Source organism: Myotis lucifugus, unplaced genomic scaffold (genome assembly GCF_000147115.1).
Source record: "Myotis lucifugus unplaced genomic scaffold, Myoluc2.0 scaffold_430, whole genome shotgun sequence".
NCBI lineage: Eukaryota > Metazoa > Chordata > Mammalia > Chiroptera > Vespertilionidae > Myotis > Myotis lucifugus.
Genome location: NW_005871478.1, coordinates 301,738 through 328,631, shown reverse-complemented (window position 1 = coordinate 328,631; position 26,894 = coordinate 301,738). Strand labels below are relative to the sequence as shown.

Here is a 26,894-nt window from a genome sequence, read left to right as displayed (position 1 = left end):
TTCACAATGGAGGGAAGGCAGAGCAAGGACTGACGGGCTCAGCAAAAAGGCCTGGAGCCTTCCTAAACCCACGCCCAGAAGGAAGAACACGAGTCAGAAGCTCTGTTGGGTTTCCATCAGCCATTTTACGAATCTCCCTTAGGCTACAGAAGTACAGGCTAGGAGAGCTCAGCTCTGGGCCCTCTATCAACCAATCTCATCATAGGCAGATGGGTGAGTAGCGCAGTGTGTGACCCCTTGTCCAATAGGCAGTGAATAAGGGCTAATCCCTGGAGGATGACACTCAGGCTCTATTGCTCAATGACAATGAACTCTTCCAGGCACAGATGACAAGGGCCTATTGACCCAGATTTGCAACACGAGAACAGCAACTTACTTATCCATTAAGAAAAAGAAGCCCGATTTCCTCCTGGGGAGTATCCAGGCCGAGACTATAAGAAAAAAGTTTTCTTACATTTTGAACACTCAAAGTAGGATTCCAAAGACCATGACAGACACAAAACATGCAGCTAAGCAGGCTCCAGTTGGTCCAGAAACATCTCCATGTGGTCGGGTCACTCAGCAAATGTTGCTTCTGGTGTCAAAACCTGGAGCAGGTCAGTGTCACAGTTCAGCCCACTCATCCACGGGATCTTCCAAGCTTCTCTTGACTTGCACACCAACTTCCAGCCAAACAAGACTGAGGGCTGAATGGAAGGGCCTCATTGGGAAGATCCCAAACACGCCAACAGATCCAGGATCCACACAGACAAGCAAAGGCTAGAGCAGCGGGCCAAAGCAGAAAGCCTTCCCTGCGGACACCTAATGAGGGTCAGTGCAACATGTTTGTTCTGCAGCCCTGGCTCCGACAGACAGGCATGGAAGGTCTTCTCGATCTCAGGCTGCATGTGAAGAGGACAGTAAAAGGAGGGAGAAGTTTCCACCCAGATTTCCAAGGAGAGCTGCTCAGGTGGACAGAGGCTTAGACAAAAGCAAAAACCAATGAATGGATGGTGGAAAGGTATGAGGAGTTTTCCATTCTTTGCAGATTTAAGTGAGAAGCACGGGGGTCCTGAGTCCAACACCAAGGCATCCTGGGTTACGAAGTTCTTTTCTGTGATCTTGGCATCATACCAGGAGATCCTATCTCCACCCTCTGAGCTCCCAGTGGACGGACTGCAGGGAAAGGCACATCACAGCAGCATTGCCCTGGGGTGGGTGGGCTTCCTGAACCAGAGTCAGAGGTCCTCACAGATGACCATGGGAATACAGTGTCCCTGAACTCAAAGCTTCAGTGACAGAACACAGTCCCTGACCGGCTGCTGAAGAATGGAGAAGACCACTGGGCTGTGTGGTCGGGCCAGCGCCTGTTCTTCCCACACCTCATGGGGACAGCCACAGCGGAGGTGGTGGCAGGAGGGCTCAGTAGAAACGCTTCCGGCTCTGTTCCTGCCACTTGTTGTACAGTATGATCCCAATGACAATGGCAAACACGGAAAACACCAGAGAGAAGAAGACAATGAGGAAGAGAGCCAGGCCACTTAGGGGCGGCAGCGGGGCTGTCACTGAGGAAGCAAGAGAGAAGCAAGTCAGCCCCTGGGAGCCTACCCATTAGGAAAGACCACCAACAAGCTAAAGCCCCCAGGTTCCAGTACCCATTCTGGGAGACAGAACTCAGACTCTCCCTTTCCAGATGCTTTAATCCAAAAACGAAGCCGCCGCCTCCTGCTCATCTGTAACCTGAAGACAAGTGACAAGAGGTGCCAGTGCTCCATATCCCTCCGGGAAAGGACAAAGGAGACAGCCCTGCGAGCTGTGGGTGCGGTCCCCTGGCCCGCCCCAGCACTGCGACCTTCCACTGTGGGCCATTTCCCAGGGTCCCCATGCTCACGCTCAGGCAGCTTCATGTTGTCCACCGAGGGCAAGAACACGTCTCGATGCAGCTTCTCCTCTTCTGGGGTTCTCTCCACCGTCAGCTCAAATAACTTCAGGGAAATGATGTCATGGTTGTCTAAAGGAAAAAGTACTGCTCAAGCCCCCTCAAAAAGAGGTATCTTGGAGTATCTTGGCTCAAGCTTTCGATTCCACAGCTAACTAGCAGTGACCTTAAAAAAATAATTGCAACCTGTTTTCTCATCTAAAAACAAGGATAAGAAACAGGAATATTCTATATTATTCTACAATATTATAGATAGATAGATAGATAGATAGATAGATAGATTTCAGAGAAAGATATAAACATCAATGATGAGAATCATTGATTGGCTCCTCCTGTACACCCCACACTGGGGATCGAGCCCACAACCCAGACATGTGCCCTGACCGGGAATTGAACCCTGACCTCCTGGTTCATAGGTCAATGCTCAACCATTGAGCCATGCTGGGCGAGCTCCTCTTTTTAAAGCATCATTATAAACTCATCAATTCAAACACATTTGACGTGTTTCAATACACTGAGGTTGTACATCTTACTGATGCTCAACTCCACCCATTTTGTTCCAGTGGGAGCCTATGCAAGTTGGTTTCTGAGTCTTTTTTCATGAACCCAGTAGTTTTCTAAGATTTTTTTTATTTTATTAACTTTTTTTTTTCTTTTAGAGAGAGAGGAAAGGAGAGGCAGGGAGAGAAAAGGATGTGAAAGCATACCCCCTACGGAGGATCGAGCCTACAACCCAGGCATGTGCCTTGACTGGGAATCAAACCAGCAACCTTACAGTGCACAGATGACATTGAGCCACACTGGCCAGGGCCCAGTAATTCTTGGTATCTTCCTTGCTTTTCTGGAAAGTTCCCACTTATACACTTCTTGCCATAGATCTGCCATTTCTCCAAGAAGCTCCTGTTCCTCTCAGTGGAGACTGGTATTAAGAGACCACAAATCTGAATGCCAGGGAGGTTATGGCTACTTGGTTGGATTTTTTGCCATTTCTATTACTAGGATGGCATCTACACCTGCTTAGACTTAGAATGTTAGCAGACCCTTAGCAAACCCTGAAAAACTGGGTTTGCCTTCAATGAGGTGTTTTTGCTGTCAGGACTGAGTGGGAGCCATGGACAGAATAAAAAGGAGGGCAGTGCTCCTCACAATGTGAGGCACCAGTGACTGAAACGGCTGGAGTGTACCCCACTTTCTCAGCCATTTCAATACCCACTGCCTAACAGTAAGAAGGTATCAACAAGAAAGACCTTAAGAGAAAGACAATTTCTATTTAGGGACATTCTATGGGTAGAGAACACAGACTCACTAACCTAGGCATTACCACCAAAAACCTAGAGCAAAGGACTCCTTAGGACAAACAAAAAATGACTGTATTCTCTTTGGTCATATCTAACAGTTGGGAACAATTTCCCATTGAAAAGTGCACCAGGAGAGAGAGAGAGAGAGAGAGAGAGAGAGAGAGAGAATCTGAGAGCAGGGGACAGGGGCGAGCCCCTCAGATGGGGATGGGACAGGGGTGGGAGCTCCCTCGGTCTCTTGGGCATGGCTGTGTGGACACCCGGGGACCCTCAGCCTCCATAAACTTCCCAGGGCCCCAAACTTGGCCCGGAAGCAGCAGCATCTCCTGCCAGGAAGGGGTTGCATCCTGTGTGGAAATAGGCGTCACCATGGTAACTAGGGCAGCCGGATGATGTGGTCCAAGGGGCCTCCCCTAAGCTCTGGTGCTGCAGAAACCCCGTGACCTAGAGAGAGTCCTGGGGAGCCCCGGGGCCCCCGTCACAGCCAAGCTCAACCTCCGGGTAGCCCGGTGGGATGGTAACTGGCTCAGGATTTAACTTGATTTTTTTTTTTAAAAAAAAGTCAAATAAAATGGACTATTTCTTGCAAAAAAAAAAAAAGAAAAGTGCACCAGGAAGTTAACTGACAGGTCCTAGAAACATGTAAGCTTAAAGGAAAATGCAAAGAAGACATTTCAACTTGAAACACATAATAAGATTACCTAGCAAAGATCTAAAGCTTGTGCCTCCTGTGCCTGGGCCCAGGGAAGCTCTGCCCACGCCTCAGCCTTCTGCACAGTACTCAGCCCCTGGTTGCCAGGGCAGAGCAGGTGAGGGCGGAGCTGCAAAGGGGCACCAGGACTTCTCGAAGTGATGGAAACGCTCTGTGTCTTGACTATGGAGGTCATGACACAGGTGTGAATATTTGTCAAATCTCTTCCAACTATGTACTTCTGTTGTATGGAAAGCACATCTCAATAAAGTTGATTTTTTTTAAAGCCATGATTTTAAAAATCAGATTTCATTTTAAAAATCCAGATTCCCAGCTTCTCTTGAAAAACTGACAGCATGGCCTTACCGAGCCCGCATTTGCTCTTGGCCACAATGCTGGAACCAAGCAGCTGTTGCCCATTTCAGATGGGTGTTTGCCTTTCCCTTTTGCCAGAAGAAAATTCTATTCCTATTGGCTTTATTCATAATAAATTATGTCCAAAAATTCCAAAAGTTTGGTTCTTTACCTCTTCTCAAATGACGTTATGATTGGGACTGGAGCCAAGGGGAGAACAAATGGGGACAAGGAGAAAGAAAGTCGAGGGGACAGGAAAGAAAAGCAGCAGGTACTGTCAGCGGCACAGACCTTCAGGGCACATGGTCAAAAGAGCTGACGAGAGGACATAGAGCGAGGACTGAGAACAGAGTGTCACGCAGGCAGGGAGAGTGCTAATGCACAGTCGAGACATGGGTCCAGGGCAGTGTGTTCAGAATGGAATGGCTGGAAACGGGAGCATCTCTACACATGAAACCCAGAAGTCTGAGCACAAAGCAGGGCCTGGGAGCCAGTCAAGGGGGACAGCAGAGTCACGAAGAAGCCTTGTTCAGAGAAGGAGAACTAAACACGTTAGGAGTGGGAGGGAGGAAGCAGACTAGAAAGGTGGCAACAGAGTCAGAAAAGTGCAGAGCTCAAAACACAGGCTGGAGAGCTGGCTCCTTGAAGAGGCAAACACTACTCTCCCGTAGCTCCAACTATCTCCCAGGACCGCTGTCTGAGGCCAGCCTAAGCCTGGGGTTAAGGAATCTGGATATGAGAATGCAGGAAGATAAGCACTCCCAGGGCACCTGCTTCCCAAAGTCCTGCTTGTCTGGCTCTCCCCTCTGAGAAGCTTCACCAAGGCCTGGCCACTGAGACACGGCCTCAGTCAGGGCAAATGAGAAGTGCAGTGGTAGTACCTGAGAGATCCCCGGTGATGGAGGAGGTGCCAAAGTAGTAGCCCCGGGGCAGGCGGACTCCGGGCACCTCAATGCAGTCCCTCCACTCATGCTTGCCGTCGATGTCCATCATTACCTAGAATAAAAAGAAGAGAGAAATCAGGGCCAGGCCCCAGGAGCAGGAGCCAGACAGCTTATACTGCCAACAGGTCCAGAACAGGGACTCACCGTCAAATGCCTCTTGACATAGCGAATCACAAGGAAGGTGTCATAATGGAGATTGCGGACAATGGCCGTACAGCCCCCCAGCTCTGTTGGCCGCCCGTCCCGCTCATGATCATAGCTGAGGGAGCCATTGCTCACCATGGCTGAGATATAGGGGAACACCCGCTAGGAAGGCAGGGAAGGAAAAGCAGAGGACAATGAGGAAGTGCAAAGAGCAAAGAGCAACAAGAACTATGCACATATAAGCTGAGCACCTTACAGAGACCAGACAACAGCCCAGCCTCCTCAATAACAACCTGCTAGAACCCACACTCAAGTGATATGGCCCAGGAAGCGACTAACTCTGTCCTTGTCTTCAAGGATCCTCCTTGCTACACGTCTGGGTGGGTCTGACATGGTCCCTCTAAGGCTCTAATCTCCTCCCTGAGAACACCATTTGCACTGTTCCTCTGCTCCACACTAGTGGCTTTTTGTGTTTATGTACCTATCTACCCAACTGCCATGTAAACTCCTTTAAGAAAATATAACTTGTTATGCTTTTTTGCATGTCTCCACATTAGCCCATCCCCCCCCCACCCGCCCGAGTGTTTTGAACACAACAGGTATTCTGAAAATACCTTTTGATCAGGGATATCTTTCCATTCAGGATAATTCCTTTCAAATTCTAAAATCCTGTAAGCACATGATGCAAAATGGACCAGGACTCAAAAAGAACCAGGTTGCTGGATGGTGTTCTCTAGCCCACATGACTGTTTTAGCCAAAAAACCTTCCAGCCCAGTTAAGCTTCAGCCACAACTTCTCCCAATAACACACAGAGCAAGGTTCTCCCACTGCAAGTTTCCCCAGATCCCACCCACTTTCCTACCCTACTTCAGAGGCCCTCTCTCTTCAATAAAATTTTAGGAGCACATCTTCCTTAGAAATGATGAGCTACCATAGTGCTAGGCAGTGCAGATGGAAGGAGAGGTCACATGACACATGCCACTTGGTGAGTTCCACACTGTTCCCAATATCAACATGCAAATGAAGATGCACTCACAATCAGAGACTGGTGACTCTTGAGACAAGAGCCACATGGATTCTAAACAGTAGCAAATGTTGGATGAGCACACAGGGAATAAAGGATGGCCATGGTGGGTCAAGAATTGAATACCTGGACTCCTGGAGAATATCGCCTCTTCTGGGCCTGAGAGGGTCCACAGGTTTGAAAACAAGAGAGGGCACAGAAGACAGGAGACCAAGTCAGAAAGAAACGGCCATGGAAGAGCTAAGACCCAGTGGTGGTGGGTGAGCAAACCAGTCTCAATCCCCAAACAGAAACTTAGGGTGCGTGGAGGACACTCAAGTCCTTGTGCCTCTCAAAATTATAGGCAAAACTATATTCACAGGTGCTTGTACATTATGAGGAGAGGAGGTGTAACTATCACCAGATCTGCAAAGAAGTCCTCTGGGAAGACCTCTCTAAGGTCCTGAAGCTTACAGAAGCTTTATAAAACAGACAGCATTACACCATCCAAGCAGGCCCCCCTTATGTCTCTGAGAGTCAGGAGGTCAGGCCACAAGTTTGTACCCAGACTGCAGCATTTCCATAGCAAGGGGAGAGACAGGAGAGGCAGGGCTAAGTTCTTCCAAATTCAAGATGCTGTTTACTGCCCAGGATCTCAGAATATAGCTAGTGCCCAGAAGACAAAAAGCCCAGCACGTGAGAGGCTGTGAAATGAACATGAATCCAAAGGGATCATTTACCCTCTAGTTGAGCCTGTGGACATATATTTCCAAATATATAACCTATAACATGTGGACAAGGCAAAGCTCCATGGGAGTGTTGAAACATGGCAAATGGTTCAAGGATAGTTTTGCTCCAGAAAACTGCTACAGTACTAGCAACAAGAGATACCTACACTGGCTCAGTTCAGCCCTACCCTAGAGAAGGGTGTGTAAGGGTGTAGAGCACAAAGTGTTCCTTCCTCTGATCCTTCCTGAGACCTGGTACCAGCCAGACACTGTTCCAGATGCTTTAAGTTCAATGGGAAACAACATAGACAGGTTTAATGGAGCTGGAACAGGAGGCTGAAGAATCACAATGACTCGGGCAAAGGCGGCAGTCCCATTCCTAACTGAAGAGTCACCAAAAATGAGGAACTCCTGCCTATTGTGCAAATCGCTGTCTGGAGGGTGGAGACGTGCTTTCACATTTTTGTACTGCAAGGCCACTTTTGTTAAAAAGGCACCTACATATAATTGTACCTTCAACATATCTTGATTGAAAGGAGACTAGTGAACTTGTGGATCTACGAACCCTATGCTAAAATTCCCCAGACCCGAAGCACACAGCTGTGAACCACTGAACAGAAAAGAGCAAACATGGCCTCTGTCAGCAGGGAGAGCTGTTCTAACTGCAGCCACGCCACTCCCAGCTTCACAACTTGGGGTGAGCTCCACCAGCTGAGATTCCCTCTGCTTGCCGGAAGCAGGGAGAATACACGGCACACAGGGCTAATTCCGAAGATGAAATGAGACGTGTAAAGCATCTGGTACAGTGTCCGGCATTCAGGAGGGAGTCAATAAATAATAAATGTTCATTCAATCCATGACTAAATGAATGAATTCCAGATAGAAATATTGTTTACAGGTGCTCATATATAACCACAACGCTAAACACATAGTTTAGAGCAGTAATTCCCAGATCACTGGCTTGTCATGGACCAGTAAAATCTCCAAAAATATTTTGGAGGTTAACAGGTTTACCTTGTTGGTTTTCTGATCTACTAAATACATTAAAATACAATAATGACAAGACAACCATCTTTATAAACATCACTTTTTTTATAAATATCATTTTTAAAAGAACATTTTAATACCAAAGATAGAAATATGTAATGTCATAATAAAACATTTGGCATCGATCAAAAGTCTCCTCACTGTTCTTACTCTCAGACCAGTGAAACTGTCACCAACCAACAGGAGCTCATGAACTTGGGAGCACTTGGGAGCCACTCTTTAGGGCAGTTTTTCCAACTAAACCATCCTGCAGCTGAGTAAGCCGGCCGAGTTTGCTCTCTGAACCTAGACAGATATGAAGAAAAACGGTAGGAGAGAACAGAGCCACGACGGCTACTGCGAAGACACCTGCAGGATGGCCCTTGTGAGTGTCACTTAGTGGTGAGAACAGCTAGCTGCGAGCTTACTCTGTGCCAGGCACTGTACCAGTAATGAGCACATATGCATTCCTTTAATTATCAACACCCATATGGTTATAGTTATTGGTATTCCCATTTCGCAGGTAAGAAGACTTGTTTAAGAGGACAAAACTTGTTTAATAGGTTTTGCCTTGGCCAGTGTGGCTCAGTTGGTTGGAGCATCATCCCATACTCCAAAAGGTTGCGAATCTGATTCCTAGTCAGGGCACATACCTAGATTGTGGGTTCAATCCTGGTCGGGTTGCATACAAGAAGCAACCAATCAATGTTCTCTCTCATATCTCTCTCTCTCTCTCTCTCAAATCAAGAAGCATATCCTCAAGTGAGGATTAAAAGAAAAGAGAGAGCAAGAACACAGGAATTGAGTAGTGAAAGCAGGATTTGAAACAGGCAGCCAGAGCCCAGAGTCCTGGCTCAGTCACTCAGCGAGAGCTACACTGCTCTCAACATCTACCAATATGGAAAAATGCTTAGTATATACTGTGAGATACAAAAACAAGAAACTAGGTCTCTACCCTGAAACACAAAGGAATACTGGGGAATGGTTCCAGATCGAAGGAAGGACATGACAACTGAATGCAACATGGCATCTTGGCTTTTCTTTTGCCATAAAGGACAGATTTGACAACTGATGAAATCTGAATAAGGTTAGTAAATTAGGCGATAGTATTGATATCAATATTAAGTGCCTGGTTTTGATCACTGTGCTGTGGTTATGTAAGAGAATTCCTTGTATTTAGGAAAAACAAGTTTAGTATTTAGAATAAAGGGAGCATCTTAAAGAAAGGCAACTTGCTCCTTAGTTCAGGGAAATATATACAGACAGACAGAGACACAGATACACACACAGAGGTGAAGAAAAGGCAAAGCGCTCTGCCAGCACGAGTCAGTGGTTAGAGCATCAGCCTGTGAATGGAAGGGTCTTGGGTTTGATTCCCGGTCAAGGTCACGTAGCTGGTTTGCAGGTTTGCTCTCCCAGCCCCAGTCAGGGCGCATGTAGGAGGCAACCAATCGATATTTCTCTCTCTCTCCCTCCCTTCCATCCTCTCTCAATGGAAAAAAATATCCTCCCGTGAGGATTAACAACAACAACAAAAAAGGCAAAGCAAATGTAATAAGACATCAACATTTTGGGAAATCTGCGCAAAGAGCACCCTGAATTCTTTATATTATAATTTATCTGTAAGTCTGAAACTATGTCAAAATTTTTAAAAGGTTAGTCTGAATCTAGTATTTGCCATCTTCTCATTTTTCTATATATCTAAAAACCTTAAAATTAAAAAAACAACGGTATGTTCATGTGATGTAATGTTTTGTTTTTAAAAAGTTGTTTGTACATTTTGTTTTAGCCTTTTCTGATTTTTCTATAATGAGCTTTAATATAAAAAGAACAACAAACAAATGCCCCTTCTGCAGCATCTCCCTTCACACCTCCATCTGTCCCTCCCTTTGGATACTGGTGGGACACACAGAAGCCATTTTTCAGGCTTAAAAACTTTGTAAGTTACTGATCCTACAGTAATCTTCATCTAACTAGCCCTTTATGCAGGAATCTGGTACAAAGGTGACAGGATAACCCAGCAACATCCATCTTACATAGAGTGACATCAATGAGTTCTCACATCATTGGGCAGCATGAGAAGGCCCCGGCTCCCTAAGCTCCCAAACTACTACCAAGCTATACCAGGGACTGTCCCAAGTCTTAAAGCTCAACTGAGGACACTCCAGCCAGTTAACTGCCTGGAAGACTTTCACATTTGTGAACATTACCATGATCTTTTAAACTCATAGGATGATTTTAATCCCATTTATGTTAGTTGTGACCCCACTAGAACCAAAATAATGTAACTTGAGGACTTCAATAGTGCTCTAAAACCAGAAAGCATTAAACTTGATGTATGCCCAAACACCGAACACTGAAGTTCATGACTCGTCTACCCCGATTACAATTGCCAAGATTCAGAACACTGCCTAATGCGCATGTCTCCAGTTCACTGCTGCCCATCATTCTGATAGTATGTGGATATGTCTAGTTGATGAGAAGATCTTGTCTACAGTTCTACTTTGAGGAGTTCATGAACTTCCTAAAATTGAATGCAAAACCCCGTGTAACTGCATCTTTCATCATATTCTCAAAAGGGTCAAAACCCAAATAAAGTAAAGAACTAACCCAAAGCTAAGCGCAGGCTCTTGCCTTTTTTCTCCTTCTTCTCTCCCTCTTTCACTGTCTCAAAAACAAAACATCTTCTCCTCACCTTCACTCAATTCCAGCAGAAAGCCATACATTTCTATTTCCCTCAAAAATTAGCTCTCAGCAATGAAACAGCCTCACTGCCTACTCACATCAGAACCTGCCAATACTCCACACACCTACTCTCCAAAGAAGTACCTTGAAAAACACTACCTCACCTGGGACCAAAACAAAACCCCTAAGTCACATCCATGTTGGATGATAACAAGAGAATTTAAGACGGATGAAGTTCCCTTAATAACGTAAAGATTCTTTCTGCCGACAATGAAGAGACCAAGAGGGACTGGTGTCTTCATCAAGGGAATGTGTTGTTGGTTTAAATTAGAGGAGTATTTTTTTAAAATATATTTTCATGGATTTCAGAGGAAGGGAGAGGGAGAGCTAGAAATATCAATGATGATTGATTGGCTGCCTCCTGCATGCCCCCAATTGGTTGGGATCAAGTCCGCAACCCAGGCATGTGCCCGTGACCGGAATCGAACCTGGGACCCTTCAGTCCGCAGGCTGATACTCTATCCACTGAGCCAAACCAGTTAGGGCAAAGGAATGTGTTTTTAACCTGGATGGCACAGTATTGTTAATTTTCTTCCAGTTTCAAAGGAGGAAAAACAATGATCACATTATAAAACATGGGGAGTGCCTCAAACTCGCTTCCAAGCTGGCTGGACCTGGGACCATGAGCTTTCTTCCCCCTCTCCCACCCGCTGTCTCACCTCACGGAGGGAGGCCCAAGTCTCCCAGGAAGAATGAGGCCAAGGATGCAAAGGGCTGCCCTTCTGTGCTCTCCTTCCAGAAGGCCTCTTGTCATCATACTGATTTCAACTGAAAAAGGACACTCCCATTCCCAGAGTTCCCTGCAACTTCTCACCAACATGTGGGCTGTCATGAGGAACCATGGCTGTCAGCTGATGACTTCATAATGCTAAGAAAAGGTGATCAAGTCATGCTTGAATCAATTTTAACAAAGTAGCAATACTAAGATATAGTTCATGCAATATCACCATTCACCTATTTAAAGTCTGTAATTCAATGGCTTTTAGTATATTCAGAGTTAAGATTGTGATTACCACAATAAATTTTAGAACATTTCACTGCCCCAAAAAGAAACCCTTTGCCCACTAGCAGTCACTCTCTCCACTCCCACCCTAGCCCAGCTTCAGACAACTACTCATCTACTTTCTGTCCCTATAGATCAACCTGTCTGGACAGTTGGTACATATGGGATCATAAAATGTCTTTTGTGACTGGCTTCTTTCACTTAGCATGTCTTCAAGGGCCATCCACATTGGAGCACATATCAATGCTTCACTTTTTAATGCTGAATGATATTCCATTGTAAGGATACATCATATTTGTTTATCCACTCATTATTTGAGTTGTATTCATTTTTTGGCTATGATCATAATGCTCCTATGGACATTTATGTAAAAGTTTTTATGTAGATATGTTTTCATTTCTCTTGAGTACATACACCTAGGAATGGAATTGCTGGATTAGGTGAACTCTATGTTTAACCATTTGAAGACCTACCCAACTGTTTTCCAAAACAACTGCTCCATTTACATTCCCACCAGCAGTGCATGAGGGCTCCAATGTTCCAATTACTCCACAGCATTAACAACACTTGTTATCATGTTTTTTCCATTTTAGCCATACAAGTGGGTGTGAGGTAACATCTCACTGTGAGTTTTAATGCTTGTATTGATTTTTTGAGAGGGAGAGTGGGAGAGAGAAACATTGATGTGAGAGAAATATCAATCGGTTGCCTACCATCTCCACCCTGACTGGGGATTGAACCCACAACCTGGGTATATGCCTTGACCAGGAATCAAACCCGCAACTTTTTGGTACATGTAACGATGCTCAACAGAGCCACACCAATCAGGGCTGTGGTTTTCATCTGAATGTCCCTAATGGCTACAGATGTTGAACATCTTTAAATGTGTTTATTGGCAATCTGTTTATCTTCTTGGGGGCAATATCTATTCAGATGCTTTGCCATTTTTTAATTGTGTTCTTTTTCATTATTGAGTTGTATCTAGAATATATAAAGAATTATTACAAGTCCCTTATTAGATATATAATTTACATTTATTTTCTCCTAGTCTGTGGGTTGTCTTATCACTTCCTTGATGGTATCCTTTGAAGTACAAGTTTCTAATTTATCTATTTTTTTCTTTTGTGGCTTTTGTTTTTGGTATCATATCTAAGAAACCATTGCCTAATCCAAGGTCATGAAGAATTAATCCTGTTTTCTTCTATGAGTTTTATAGTTTTAGCTTTTACCTTTACTTCTTTGATCTATTTTGAGTTAAAATTTGTGTATGGTGAGGTTAGAAAAACTTCCTTATTCTCCCTGTGGAAATCCAGTTGTCCCAGTACCATTTGTTGAAAAGACAATTCTTTCCCCATTGAACTGTCTTGGCAACCTTATCAAAAATCAATTGCTCATGGGTGAAGAAGGCAAAAAGGGAGGTAATGGGGGACATCTGTAATACTGTCAATAATTGTGAGTCCTCCAAAGTTTGCTCTTCTTTATCAAGATTATTTTGCTTATTCTGATTCTCTTGAATTTTTTATTTTAGGATTAGTTTGTCAATTTCTGCATAGTCAGCTAGATTTTTGATAGACAGGGATTGCATCAAATCTATAGATCAGTGTGGGGAGTATCACCATCTTAACAATACTAAGTTTTCCAATTCATGACACAGAATGTCTTTACATTTATTTAGATGATCTTTAAATTTTTTCAACAATATATCATAGCTTTCAGAGTATAAGTTTTCTTAAATTTATTTCTAAGCGTTTTGTTTCTAGTTAAATTATGTCTAAGTATTTTATTCCTTTTTGATGATAGTGTAAATGGAATTTCTTACTTTCATGTTCTGATTGTTCAATACAAATATACAGAAATACAACTGATTTTTGTATGTTGATCTTATATCCTACAACCTTGCTGAATTCATTCTGTTTGTGAATTTTTTAGAATTTTCTATATATAAGATAATGTCATCTGCTAATAGAAATAGTTTTCCTTCTACCTTTCCAATCTTGATGTTTTTATCTTCTTACCTAACTGTCCTGACTAGAACTTCCAGAATTGTGTTAAATACAAGTGGCAAACGCAGAATCCTTGTCTTGTTCCTGACCTTAGGGGGAAAGATTTCAGTCTTTTACAATTAAGTACGTTATCTGAGGGTTCTTCACAGATGCCCTCTATCAGGTTGAGGAAGTCCATTCTAGGCCTGATTTGTTGAGTGCTTTTATATCACAAAGAGGTATTATATCATGTCAAATACTTTTTTCTACATCTGTTGCTATGATCAAATGTTTTTTTGTCCTTTATTCTATTAATATGGTCTATCATATTAATTTTCAGATATTAAACCAAACATTAATTCCTAGGATACACTCAGTCATGATGCATAATCCATTTCATATGTTAATGGATTTGGTTTGCTAGTATTTTATTGATAATGTTTACATCTGTATTCATAAAAGATATTGGTCTGCAGTTTTCTTGTGATGTCCTAACATAGTGTTAATATCAGGGTAATACCAACTCAAAGCATGAGTTGGTAGTGTTCCTTTTATATTTTGTAAGGGTTTGAGAAGAATTCCGTATTAATTCTACTTTACATATTTGGTAGAATTTTATCAGTGAAACCATCTAGTCCTGGGCTTTTCTTTGTGAGGTTTTTTTTAAAAATATATTTTTATTGATTTCAGAGAGGAAGGGAAAGGGAGAGATAGAAATATCAATGATGAGAGAGAATAATTGATCGGCTGCCTCCTGAACACCCCCTACCGGGGATCGAGCCTGCAACCTGTGCCCTTGACTGGAATCGAACCCAGGACCCTTCAGTCCGCAGGCCGACGCTCTATCCACTGAGCCGAACCGGCTAGGACTGAGTTACTGTTCATTACTAATTCAATCTCTTTACTTATCTATCCAGATTTTCTATTTCTTCAGCTGTTATTTCAACAATGATTTATGACCTGGCAAACTCATATGGCACAGGTAGTAAGTATCCGGCACTCCCAAATACACAAGCTCTTGACCTACTTACCCACACTGCAATCCCTATATCACAGGTGGGGAAATTATGTGACTTTGGACAATCTGTTCTGATGCAGATAGCCAAGCCTAAACCCCTTCTCAGGTGCATTAATGGTTGCTAGCATTTTCCCAGTATTTCCTGGTGGACAAATGTGGTAGGAAGTGAGTGGAGCAACAGGCCATGTGTACTCTGGTGACAAGGTAACAAGAAACTAGAGAAACGTTTTCACTGCAGCAACTTGAGGAATTTGATGAACTGTTCAAAATCACTCCTGCAGTCTCCTTGTCCTCCTCATCCAGCACATCTTTACACATGACATTAGCGAGTTTTTAAAGGCACCATATTTGTCACTCTATCCTTATGTGCTCAAAATAATAAATCAAAATAATGAGACTGTGGTCTCTGATTTCAAACCCACTACCTGACCTGGCTGGCGTGGCTCAGTGGTTGAGCATTGACTTATGAACCAGGAGGTCAAGGTTCGATTCCCAGTGAGGGCACATGCCCAGGTTACAGGCTTGATCCCCAGTATGGGGCATGCAGGAGACAGCCAATCAATAATTCTCTCTCATCATTGCTGTTTCTATCTCTCTCTCCCTCTCCCTTCCTCTCTGAAATAAAAAATATATATTTAAAAAAAAACCCACAGCCGAAACCGGTTTGGCTCAGTGGATAGAGCATCGGCCTGCGGACTGAAGGGTCCCAGGTTCGATTCTGGTCAAGGGCATGTACCTGGGTTGCGGGCACATCCCCAGTGGGAGATGTGCAGGAGGCAGCTGATTGATGTTTCGCTCTCATCGATGTTTCTGGCTCTCTATCTCTCTCCCTTCCTCTCTGTAAAAAATCAATAAAATATATTTTAAAAAAAACAACAAAAAAAAACCACAAACCCATTACCTGTGTGTCACTAACAAGTTTTGTGGTTTTTGTTTTGTTTCGGGTTTTTTTGGCTTTTCTGGACTTTAGTTTCTTACCTATAATGGACAAAAATTACATATACCCCAAAGTACTGTTTTGATAAGTAAATAATACATATAAAATGCATGGAACAATGGCTGACACCTTTACCTATCATATCATATAGTAAACCATGCTGCTAACAAAACACATCTGATCTTAGCCTCCAAGGTTGTTGGGAGGTAGAAGGAGTGCACTTCCTATACTCTCTGCAGGGGGTAGATCTACGTACTGCAACTGCACAGATCATGAGAACAATGAGTTTCTCCATTCTCAAGGAAATCACCCGGCAGAACACCACAGTGGTGGGAGGTAACAACCATAATTAAAATCACAGCCTCGGGAATCAGGTGGACCTCTGCTCAAAATCTGACTCCACCTTATATTGGCTGTTACCTTGAGCAAGACACTTACCTTCTCTGAGCTGTTCATTGGTAAAATGGGGAAAATAATACTGACTCTAAGGAGATTTGATGAAGATTAAGACTATTTGTAAAATAGCAAGCATAAAATAGCCACTTAGTAAACAAAACTGCTTTTATTAGTTTTTTTGTTTTTTTTTAAATATATTTTTATTGATTTTTCACAGAGAGAAAGGGAGAGGGATAGAGAGTTAGAAACATCAATGAGAGAGAAACATTGATCAGCTGCCTCCTGCACACTCCCTACTGGGGATGTGCCCGCAACCAAGGTACATGCCCTTGACCAGAATCGAACCTGGGACCCTTCAGTCCTCAGGCCGACGCTCTATCCACTGAGCCAAACCGGTCAGGGCCTTTTATTAGTTTTTTAAAATTTTATTTTAACTTAAAAATTTCATAAAGAAATAAATAAATAAGAAAACAGCCCTGACCAGTTTGGCTCAGTGGATAGAGCGTCGGCCTGCGGACTCAAGGGTCCTGGGTTCGATTCCGGTCAAGGGCATGTACCTTGGTTGCGGGCACAACCCCAGTCGGGGGTGTGCAGGAGGCAGCTGATCAATGTTTCTCTCTCATTGATGTTTCTGGCTCTCTATCCCTCTCCCTTCCTCTCTGTAAAAAAATCAATAAAATATATTTTTTAAAAAGAAAACAAGGGCTCGATGGTGGTCCAGGGCTTCTCAATCCTGACTATATACATGTAACTCACCTGGAGAGCTTTGAAAAGTAAGGTTGGCTAAACTTCACTTAAGACTAATGGCATTAGACTCCCTGAGGCTGGGCCTGGACATCAGCATTTTAAATGCTCTCTAGGTAATTCCAATGTGCAGTTGGGAGTGAGAACCATATAGCTAGCCAGAAAAGAAGTCCTACTTTTTACCATCTGCAATTAATTTTTCTGATTAACGGCTATTCTCCTTACAAAATAAACCCATATATACCTTCTCAAATCAGAATAGTACCTAATGGTGAAAAAGAAGCTAAGACAATTTGAACAATTCACAGAGAGGCAGGTTTAAAACTCTAGTCAGGCCCTGCAGCCCAGACCTCTTATTCGAATGCATTTCTACCGACCACTATTTCCTCAGCACAACAGCAAACCTAGTCACGACATGCCCCTCATTAAAATCCTTTCATGCACTTACCGCCTTAGAACACAGTCCAGACTCCTTAATGGGAACACCACCCTTCAGAACCTGGCCCCACAGTGTGCATGGTGAGGATGAGTCACACACACCCGTGCTCTGGTGCTGGTCTAAATAGCCAAACCACCAACCACCCAAGGAGACAGTGCTCAATCTCAGTGTCCAGTTAACAAGCCCAAGAGACAAGTGTTAATACAAAGAATGCAATATGAACTGTGCAACGTGGCAAGGCTGCCGGCCCCGTTTCTCTTTCTAGCCTCATCTCTCTCTGATCCCCTCTGTGCCCTCACACTCACTGTCCCTTCTCTCACTTCATCACCTTAACACACACTTTTCCCTCAGCATGAAACATTGGTTCCTCATTTTTCAGACTTTAATGTAAATGTCATTTCCTGGAAAAAATCTTCCCCAACCACCACCTCCACCACCACCACCAACAACAACAACAAAGTCCTGCCCCAGGTTAGATGCTGCTGCTATAGCTTCACTTTTACATCCCAGGACTCTCACCCATCAGCGCTACTGAATGCAAGGACCGTGTTGGTCTTGCTCGATTCCCAGGGTGTGGCGCCTAAACAGGGTTTGATGATGGTGGAGTTAAGAGGGGCCCACAAACAACTCGGTAATTGGCTCACAACAAAAGGTTATTCTCCTAACTCAGGTCTCACTTTCCACACCCTCTAAGGTGAACTCTGTGGGAAATGTTAAAAACTGTTGAATCTGGTTGTTGAATATACAATGATCTGTTCTTCCAATTTTTTATAAATTTGACAATTTTCATAAACTTTTGGGGTAAAAATATAGTGAATTCTACTTCCATTCCTAATCCTTCCTTTCCTGCTAAATATTATTTAGCTACAGGATGCCTAGCAACAACCTGTCATAACCATGTTCCCACCACCTGATGGTGGGGCCATCAGGTAGAGAGTACCAACCTGCTGGTAGCCTAAGAAAATACCACAGAAACCTTAGGGTCTGCTAACAAAAAAGCAAGAAGCTTCTGCCATAAGCCAGATCCTGGGTTCCCACAAAATCCTGAGATTCCAACCATTTCCTTTGATAGTCTTTCCTAGAGAAGAGAATGGCTGTTCAGGTCTGAGAAGAGGAAGAAGAAAAGAATACTGGAAAGGGTGAGCAAGCTGCAGGAGGACATGGCAGTGATATATTAAGTCACCAGGTGAGGGACATCAGCTTGCTCTGGTGCTGGCCTAGTAGCCAAATCACCAACCAGCCAAGCATGCTCACTTCCAGCAACCACCTAATGTGCACAAGACAGAAAACACTGTTAATGCTAAAGAGAAAGCCCCCATTCAGATGGCCATTCCCAAAGGACTGTGCACCATAAACAGCTCTCTCTAGAAAAAACCCTGAGAAACGCATTAACTGCTGAAGTTCAACAGAAGAAGAGAGTAGCAGTGAACCCCTCACTTTCTAGCCCCTCTGTTCCCTCCTGAACAGCATTCCTGAGGCAGAGGACGGGAACGTCCATGTGGCTGTCCTAAGCTCTGACACTTGCCATTACCTCTTGCTGCTTCTCCTCATTGGGGTAGGTGTCTACAAATACTCCCAGCCCCACAAATTTGTCCATGTTTCCAAACACAGGCCCTAGAGAGAGAGAACAGATGATGAACAATGAAATAAAGCTAAGAGTTGATAAAGGAATAATATTCACTATGATGGAGGAAAAGGTAAAATTCAAATGACTCTCAGGCCTCGATTAAGACAAGAAAACATATGTAAAAGCACCCAGGAAAGTGCATGGCCTGTAGCAAGCACCCAGTAACCAGCTGTAGTTGTTATGAAGGCAGGGGAAAGAGAGAAGGCCACTGCAACCTTGTTTAGCACTACAGCTGCTCCCAGATCCCGACTAGTTGCTAAGGCGCCCCTAAAGAATTCTGCCTCACAAACACTTGGTGATGACCATGCCCCTAAGAGAGATCTGAATTCCCAAGTTGGACTTCTTATTGCCAAGGAGATCAGGTTGAATGAGGTGGAGTTTGCCATTTGCTTTGGGCAATGGCTCCCACACAGCGGGGAGAATAGACACTCTTCTCCCAACTCAGGAATGCTGAGAGGGTCAGTGTGAAGGCCAGAAGGAATCTGCTCACCCAGTCATCTGTGTTCAGGAGAGCCAGTGCTTCCACCTAGTCAACAGGCCAGGTGGGTTCACAGGGAAATAAGAAGGATCTAATAAGCAAGAAATCAGCCCAGGATGAGTCAAGTTCAGCTCCTTACGAGGACTCAGACCCCATTCTAGAGACTAGACAGGCCCGTCTTCATCCACAGACATCAAGGGAGAGGGGAAACTGCTGATATGTAGGGACATACCCTTCTCAAAAAGAGGGCACATGAAAAAGCAGGTCAGTCACACCTTACACAAGAGCAACCCAGGGTCCCAATACCTGGCTGCATCCGATCCTTTGTGTACCAGATTGCCAAGCCATCCCCATGTAGATTCTTCTTCCCTTGTCCATGGATTTTGAAGTGCACCTGCAACTCCCAGTCTCTCACGAAACATGGCTGAAGTGAAAAACAAAAACAAAACACACATTGGGATTAATGAGGAATATGAAATGCAAAACCCCTGAAGTCCTCAGCAGCAGTCTACAGACTAGGAAAACATAAATGCAGGTAACACGAGGCTACAGGTTAAAACTGAAATCTAAGACCTGTTAAGTGTTTGTGTCATAAAATTAAATAAATAGAGCCATTCAACTGTATATGAGATTTAATATAAAAAGTTAATAAACCTCCTAATTTTCTTCAACATCTCCCAATAGAAATAGGATAGTACTCCAAAGTTAGGAAAGACACCAAAACACCATGTGAGATTGCTATCGTCATACACCCATCCAGCAAAGCGCCTCAGCCTGTAGAGCACAGGTGGCTGAATTAACTCAGCTACAGCTTAAGATCACCCCTCTGATAGAAAGACTCTAAAAAGCTTAGCTTTACAATGGGGGAAAGGAGACATATGTAATACTTTCAACAATAAAGAATTAAAAAAATAAATAAATAGCTTAGATTTTAAAGGAAGGTCAAAGCCTCGTTCATTGTGAAAGAGTAAGAAAAATGAAGCCATTAGGAAAAGGTTTCCAGAAATAATTAGCAGATGCTATACACAACGCTAATTAGACTTGGCCCTATGCCAAGCTGAGGAAGGAATAAGCTGTAGTTCCCTTGAGAAGGGGTAAGTTACAATCCCCCCAAACCTCATGCCCATGGCCAGGAAGCATAAATGCACCAAAGGAGACCACTCCCAACCTCACCACAGGGAAAGCCTCTGGTGGGAAAATTTTAAGGAGGTAGGTATGAATCAGACTATTGCTTTTTCTGAATTGTGTAGCAAACCTTGGGAAAATGGAGGAGGTAAGTGCTCTAAATAGTTGAACATGCCCGGCCAGTGTGGCTCAGAAGTTGAGCATCGACCCATGCATCAGGAGGTTGCCAGTTCGATTCCCAGTAGGGACACATGCCAGGGTTTCAGGCTGGATCCCCGGTAGGGGGCATGTATAAGGTAGCCAATTGATGTTGATGTTTCTCTCATTAATGTTTCTGCCTCTCTCACCCTCTCCCTTCCTCTCTCTCTAAAGTCAATAAATAACATATTTTTAAAAAAATAGTTGAACACTTTCAAGTAGAAACCAGAGTGGGTATTTGACTTAGAGAGGCTCCTGGTTAAAGTTCACCATGAAGAAAGAAGAGAAAGAGGAGCAGATAGACCAATGAGGTTCAGCCAAAGGCTCTCCAAATAGACTGTTCTAGCTCTCAAACAACATATTGCTAGATCATTTTCAGTTTAATTTCTGGGAAATCTTCCAAAAGTGTTAGTATTAGTAGATATTCCAAATGAAAGGGGTGCAGATCCTTCTGAATTCTCCAACAGCTAACCCTACTCTGATGAACCCAATCTCTGGGTTATCATCTTTCTGCTGTTACATTTAGATTTCAGGGCAAGAGTGAAATTCAGTAGCAGGAAGCTCCCCCATAGCCAGTGGGTGGGAATTATGTCCCTGAGAAGAGGGCAAGGCCTAAGAGTTTCATACTGAGCCAAGAGGTGTCTGCCGCTTATCTTTGGCCTCCTGTAGCACAATGCTATACAGTTTTGATCAGGACTATGTTCTGAAACTTTGCTGCACATTAGATTCACCTAGAGGGCTTTAAGGAAAAATCCCAATGCCCAGGCATATCCAATTCCAATTAAACCAGAATCTCTGGGGGTGGGATCCAGGCACTGGCTCCAATGGACAGCCAAACTTGAGAACCCACTGCTCAAACCAATGCTTCCTATCCAAACACGTAACTCAGAAACAACTCCAAGGCTCTTTCTGATAGCCAGTCATAAAAAAATACAGGTAGCCCAGCCCATGTGGCTCAGAGGTTGAGTGTAGACCTATGAACCAAGATTCCATCAGGGCACATGCCCAGCTTGCGGGCTTGATCCCCAGTAGTGGGCATGCAGAAAGCAGCCAATTAATGATTCTCATCATTGATGTTTCAATCTCTCTCTCTCTCCCTTTCTCTTCTTCTCTGAAATCAATAAAAATATTTTTTTAAAAATACAGGTAACAGAGAATCTGAAAAAGGGCAGGAAAACCAGAGAGTAGAATTGCTGCTAAGAGTTATGTAGAGACAGCTAGGAAGACAGCAGCAAAGTTTCAAACCCTGGTTAGAATAATTTAGTAACCCAGAGACCTCCATCAATGCACCTTATAACAGATGTAGGGTATAACAACGTACATTTCTGTAACTACTTTAACTTTCCAAAGCTTTTTCATGTCTACCCTCACAACAATTCTGGTGGGCGTGTAGAAGAGGTATTATGAAGTGCATCTGACAGATGGAAAAACTAAAAACGGAGAAGTTAACTAACCGCCTAGGGCTCACAGTGGGTGTGTGATACAGCTACATCTGGAACCCGAGTCTTTCAACTGGCAGCCCTTCACCTCTTCTACCAGAACACATTACCATACGCTGTCCAGGAACACGCTCAGCGCTACAACCTGGGGTAAGGGGCCAGCTTGTGCAAATGGCTCATGGAGAAATTTCTCTTCTCCCTCTGCTCCTTTAGAATTCTCTGCACATAAAATGAGCAAGGAGAAGAAATAGTGCTCTTTTCTGGGGTTCACTTATCTAAAACTAATGATTAAAAAAACATGAAAAAGCGAGGTCTTAGCTTATGTGAACCCAAAAGTATTCAAGGATGCCAAGGCCATTCCCAAAAGTAAAGCGGTCATAAAAGGTTTTGAAAAAGCCCTGGAAACCAAAAAGAAAGCATCATCTTACACTTGTACAAAATCAGAGTGCAGCCACACCAGGAATACTGCATTCACTTCTTGCCGCCATACCTCAAGGAAGACAATGTAGCTAGAAAAGGTCCAGAGAAGGACAGATAAAATGACCAAGGGCTCAAAGTGGCTTTCACATGACAATAAAACTTAAAATTAGACTCCTTAAAGTGAATCAACATGGGAGGGGGAGAAACTAGGATGAAGTCTGGGCTAAATTTAAAAGACCAGTCTTCTACTTTACAAAGCACAGTAACTGAACATGAGTTATTAACCTCCAAGAAGTCATACTACCAAGTCTGAATTAAATACATTTCAGAAAACAGGATAAAAATGAACTGTTTGCTATAATTAGGGCAATAGAGAGCATTTCTCTAAATATCTGATTTCATTATGAAGGGCATAACCTCTGAAATGAAAACCTTTAATAACCACAGAAGACAAATTACTGAGAATAGACAGCAAAACTAAGCCAATATGCCTCTGGTGAACTTTTTGGGTCACCAACACAGGAGGGAGGAAGATTCTTACCACCCGGTTCCAGAGGGCACCCTGTTTACTTTGCATATCTGGAGTAAGGCGGATATATTGCGTCATCACCATGGCGTTGCCCATCAGATTCCACAATGCGGAACTGCTAGTGCCCACACCTACAGGGAGGAAGTAGATCTGTTCGTACTCTTCCAACACCAACCCATTCAGAAAGCCACCACACGCCCTCCAAAAGCTGCAGTCATCTCTTCTTTCCCCTTTCATGTCAATTTCCCACCTATCACGCATCAATCTTAAATCCTTACCATCTTTGCGGCTTCTTTTCACAAAGCCCTTCTTAGGCGAAGACCCCACAGCACATCAGAGCTATCACTTTATCCAACCCTTTATCTCTGCCAGAGTAACCAGAGCTAAGATCTATTCTTCCCTTTTTATATGTGAGTAAATTGTAGCTCCACGAAAGGAAAAAAAAAAAAAAATCCCCGGTTAAACCAAAAAGAGCTTGATCCTCAGGCTTCTGGGGCTGAATCACATTCTTTAAACAATCCCAGCATGACTTTAGCAGATACGCCAGACTGTAACTGAGAGCGAGAGCTGTGTCTACAACCCACTGCATTAGCAGGGACCCACACCATGGCGACAGCCCGTGCCCCTGCGAAGTGAACCCATCACCACCCGCGGCCGTAGGGCATGGGCTCTTCCGCTGGAGTCTGTTTGCCTGTTTGCTGTCCCCCTGCCTACACTCCAGCGGGAAACAGGCTTGTGTGAGTTAAGCCAGCTGCACTGCTTTGGTCCCCGTTGACGCCTCCGTACATGTTCTAGTTGACAGGCTGTGCCTAGAAGTCTATGACCCCTAACAGAGCAAAGCTGCCAGCCCCTCCACCAACAGGACTCCGGAGCTGGAGAAGAACAGGTGTTTTAACGCGCAACAGGATTTTGTCTTCTTTCTCCGTCGGGCCAAGCGCTGCCCCAGCCCCGCCTCCTGCTTTATTTCTGGCCCCTCTGTAACTCCAGCCGGAGACCGGCTCGTTGCTAGTGGCCCTCCATCACTCGCCCCCCTTCGCAGCTCTCTCTCCTTCCCACGCTCCTCCGGTCCGCCGCCGAGCTCCCCGGCGTTCAGACCCAGCCCTGGCGGCATCCGAGGGCCCAGCGACGACCTCCTGGGAGCCTCCAGCGCTGGAGCGGCGCCGGGAGTGGGAGGGAGGCGGACCCCTGCCCTTCGGACCTGTCGCTCCCAAACTTTGCGGGAGTCCCCGCGAGCCCCTACCCATCGCCGGCAGTGGCCGGGCCACGAAGCGCGTCGCCGCCCCCTCTACCGAGGATCTCAGGTCGCGAAGCCCGCCCCATGCACGATCACCTCGTCCCGGACGCCTCACCCTGGTAGGGCTTCGACAGCGAGTGTTCCCGCTTCAAGTACTCGAACGTCTGACCCGCCCCGACTTTTCGGGGCCCCTGCCCAGACCCCAACAAAAGAAGCAGGAGCAACATCCTGGACCCATCCCAAGCAGACAGACGGCGCCGCCACCGCCACCGCCGCCACCACCACCCAGAGGGGCCCAGAGTCGCCGCCATCTTTCTCACCACTGTCCCTTCACCAAAAGCCCGCCCCACCTCACAAGCCATTGGCCCATAGAACTACCTGCCCCGCGTCCCATTGGCTCTCATCGATTCTCCGCCCTCGCAGGTGAGCATCTCACTGATTGGCTGGCTTGGTATAAGTTGCCTTGCCAACCCAGGAAGGGGGCGTGGTCAAGTGCCTGGACTCCCTTATTAGCATTTGTCCTGAGTTCCGCTAGGCCTGCTGGGATACGTAGGGATTTCCATTTTTCTCTGCAAGCTAAAGAAAATTTAAAAAGATAAAATGTTTCTTTTGTGATCTAGAGTAAATTTAAAGATATAAGATGTTTCTTTCTGTTGCACGCAAACATTCTTACTTCTTTGCCATAGTACCCTCTCCTCTGTGCAGAACTATCCATCAATCAGGATGATATGGAACTGAAAGGAGAAATAGACAAATACACAAACTGAAGTAGCTGGAAAATTGTCAGGAAAATTAGAAAATTTATAAAAGACTTGAACAGCGCTATAGAACAACTTGACCTGATGACATTAATGGAAACTACACCCAACAACAGCAGAAGACACATACTTTTAAAGTGCAAAAGAAACATTTGCTAAGATATTGTGGGTCAAAACAACAAAACTCCACAAAAACCTTCACAAATTTTAAAGAATTGAAATCACATAAAGCACATGACAGAATCTGACTAGAAATCAATAACAGAATATTTCGGAGAAATCCCTAAATATTTGGAAATTGAACAACTAATCTATAATTCTATAATAATAAAAGCATAATATGCTAGTTAGACTGGACATCCTTCCTGACGACCTTCCAGACGAAGCCAGGGCTGTGAGGGAAGCCCAGGTCCTGGGTGCCAGAGGGAAGCTGGTGCTGGCAGCTGGGGAAAGGAAGGCCTACTCTTGCATGAATTTTGTGCATTGGGCCTCTAGTTTTTATATAACCCAGGAGGAAGTAGGAGGTACTAGAGGACTTAAGCAAATACTCTAAGAAATGGGACAGAGTAACCAACCCTTTACCTGGGTAAGCACAATAATACACTCAGTTCCCAAATCCAAAAAAGTGACAGTCATCCCAGTTTCTCCTTTACTCACCAATTCCACCATGCAACCAATAATTAATCAAGCCTTGATGACTTTATTCCTATTCTGCAAAGCCATCACATCCTGTCCATCCTCCAATTTATCTGGAACCACAAAATGTTTTTCTAGTATTGTTCTAGCCACCATCATCCACGTAGCCACCCAACTGATCTAAGCAATCCACCATGCCATTTCCTCAGTGTCGATGTTAAATAAGTTGAAATTGGTAAAGCTCTTAGAGTAGTGCCTGGTGCGTAGTAAGCACTATATCATTATCATCATCATTATTAACAGAGCCCTTTTCGGGTAACCATCACTGTAGGGAAAAGATTCAGGCCCCTTAACTTGGCACACAAAGCCCTCTGCCATTGGCTCTGGCCCTCCTCTGACCTTATTGCCCTCAGCTCCCTCCCTTCATCTATATGCTCCAGCTTCCCCTCTTCCCTCTCCGTTTCCGAAGCCCATTCCTCCTGGAGGCCTTCCTTGACTCCCTCCAGTAGGAGCAGGTGCTCCATTCTGAGCAGTGAGTATGCCCGAGCACTTTGCTGATCTATGTTTCTATCTTTACAATAGACTTAACCAAAGTTAACTCTTTATTTTCCACTAAGCATAAATATATTTAATAAGAGAAACTTTGAATGCAAGCCTGTTTTACAGGGGGTCAACTTTTAAAAAGTAAAGCTGTCACAGCCCTTGATCTTTTACACACTCCACACAGAGCAGATGTCTAGTGATAAAACATGAGGAATTGCAAAGAATCTATTCCATGTCACACCCTCACTTTAAAACCATTCATGGGCTCCCAATTACCACAGAATAAAATCTAAACTCCTTAGTGTAGAATTCAAGGCCCTTCACAACCTGGCTCAAATCAGGTTGTACACGTGTCTATTACAATGTGTCACCCTGAATAATGTAGCTCAATTAGCAGATTATGTTTGTCTCCAGGCAAGGCGGGGAGCTTCTGGACCACAGAATGATCTTACTCATTCCAGGCCCTGCCCACTTCCCCCTCGCTCTAACCCAGCGTTTCTCAACCTGTGGGTCACGACCCCTTTGGCGGTCGAACG

At 44.4% G+C, this 26,894-nt stretch overlaps 1 protein-coding gene across 11 annotated transcripts; it reads right to left on the bottom strand.

Moving 5' to 3' along the window:
- Nucleotides 1-105: 105 nt before the first annotated feature.
- On the bottom strand, nucleotides 106-25,036 carry LMAN2L (lectin, mannose binding 2 like). 11 transcript variants are annotated; one of them, XM_023744137.1, is made up of 9 exons: nucleotides 23,466-24,518; nucleotides 23,200-23,318; nucleotides 22,667-22,747; nucleotides 19,783-19,900; nucleotides 18,903-18,985; nucleotides 5,350-5,511; nucleotides 5,143-5,257; nucleotides 1,871-1,990; nucleotides 106-1,544 (listed from the first exon to the last, which is right to left on the bottom strand). In XM_023744137.1, the coding sequence occupies exons 4-9, from the start codon at nucleotides 19,790-19,792 to the stop codon at nucleotides 1,402-1,404; spliced, it is 633 nt and encodes a 210-aa protein (XP_023599905.1). In that variant the 5' UTR covers nucleotides 19,793-19,900; nucleotides 22,667-22,747; nucleotides 23,200-23,318; nucleotides 23,466-24,518; the 3' UTR covers nucleotides 106-1,401. The 11 variants fall into 11 exon arrangements, with proteins under 11 accessions (XP_023599905.1, XP_023599908.1, XP_006102864.3 ...); XM_023744140.1 differs by lacking the exons at nucleotides 18,903-18,985; nucleotides 23,466-24,518 and adding an exon at nucleotides 24,537-24,784; XM_006102802.3 differs by lacking the exons at nucleotides 22,667-22,747; nucleotides 23,466-24,518 and adding an exon at nucleotides 24,537-24,779.
- Nucleotides 25,037-26,894: the final 1,858 nt, after the last annotated feature.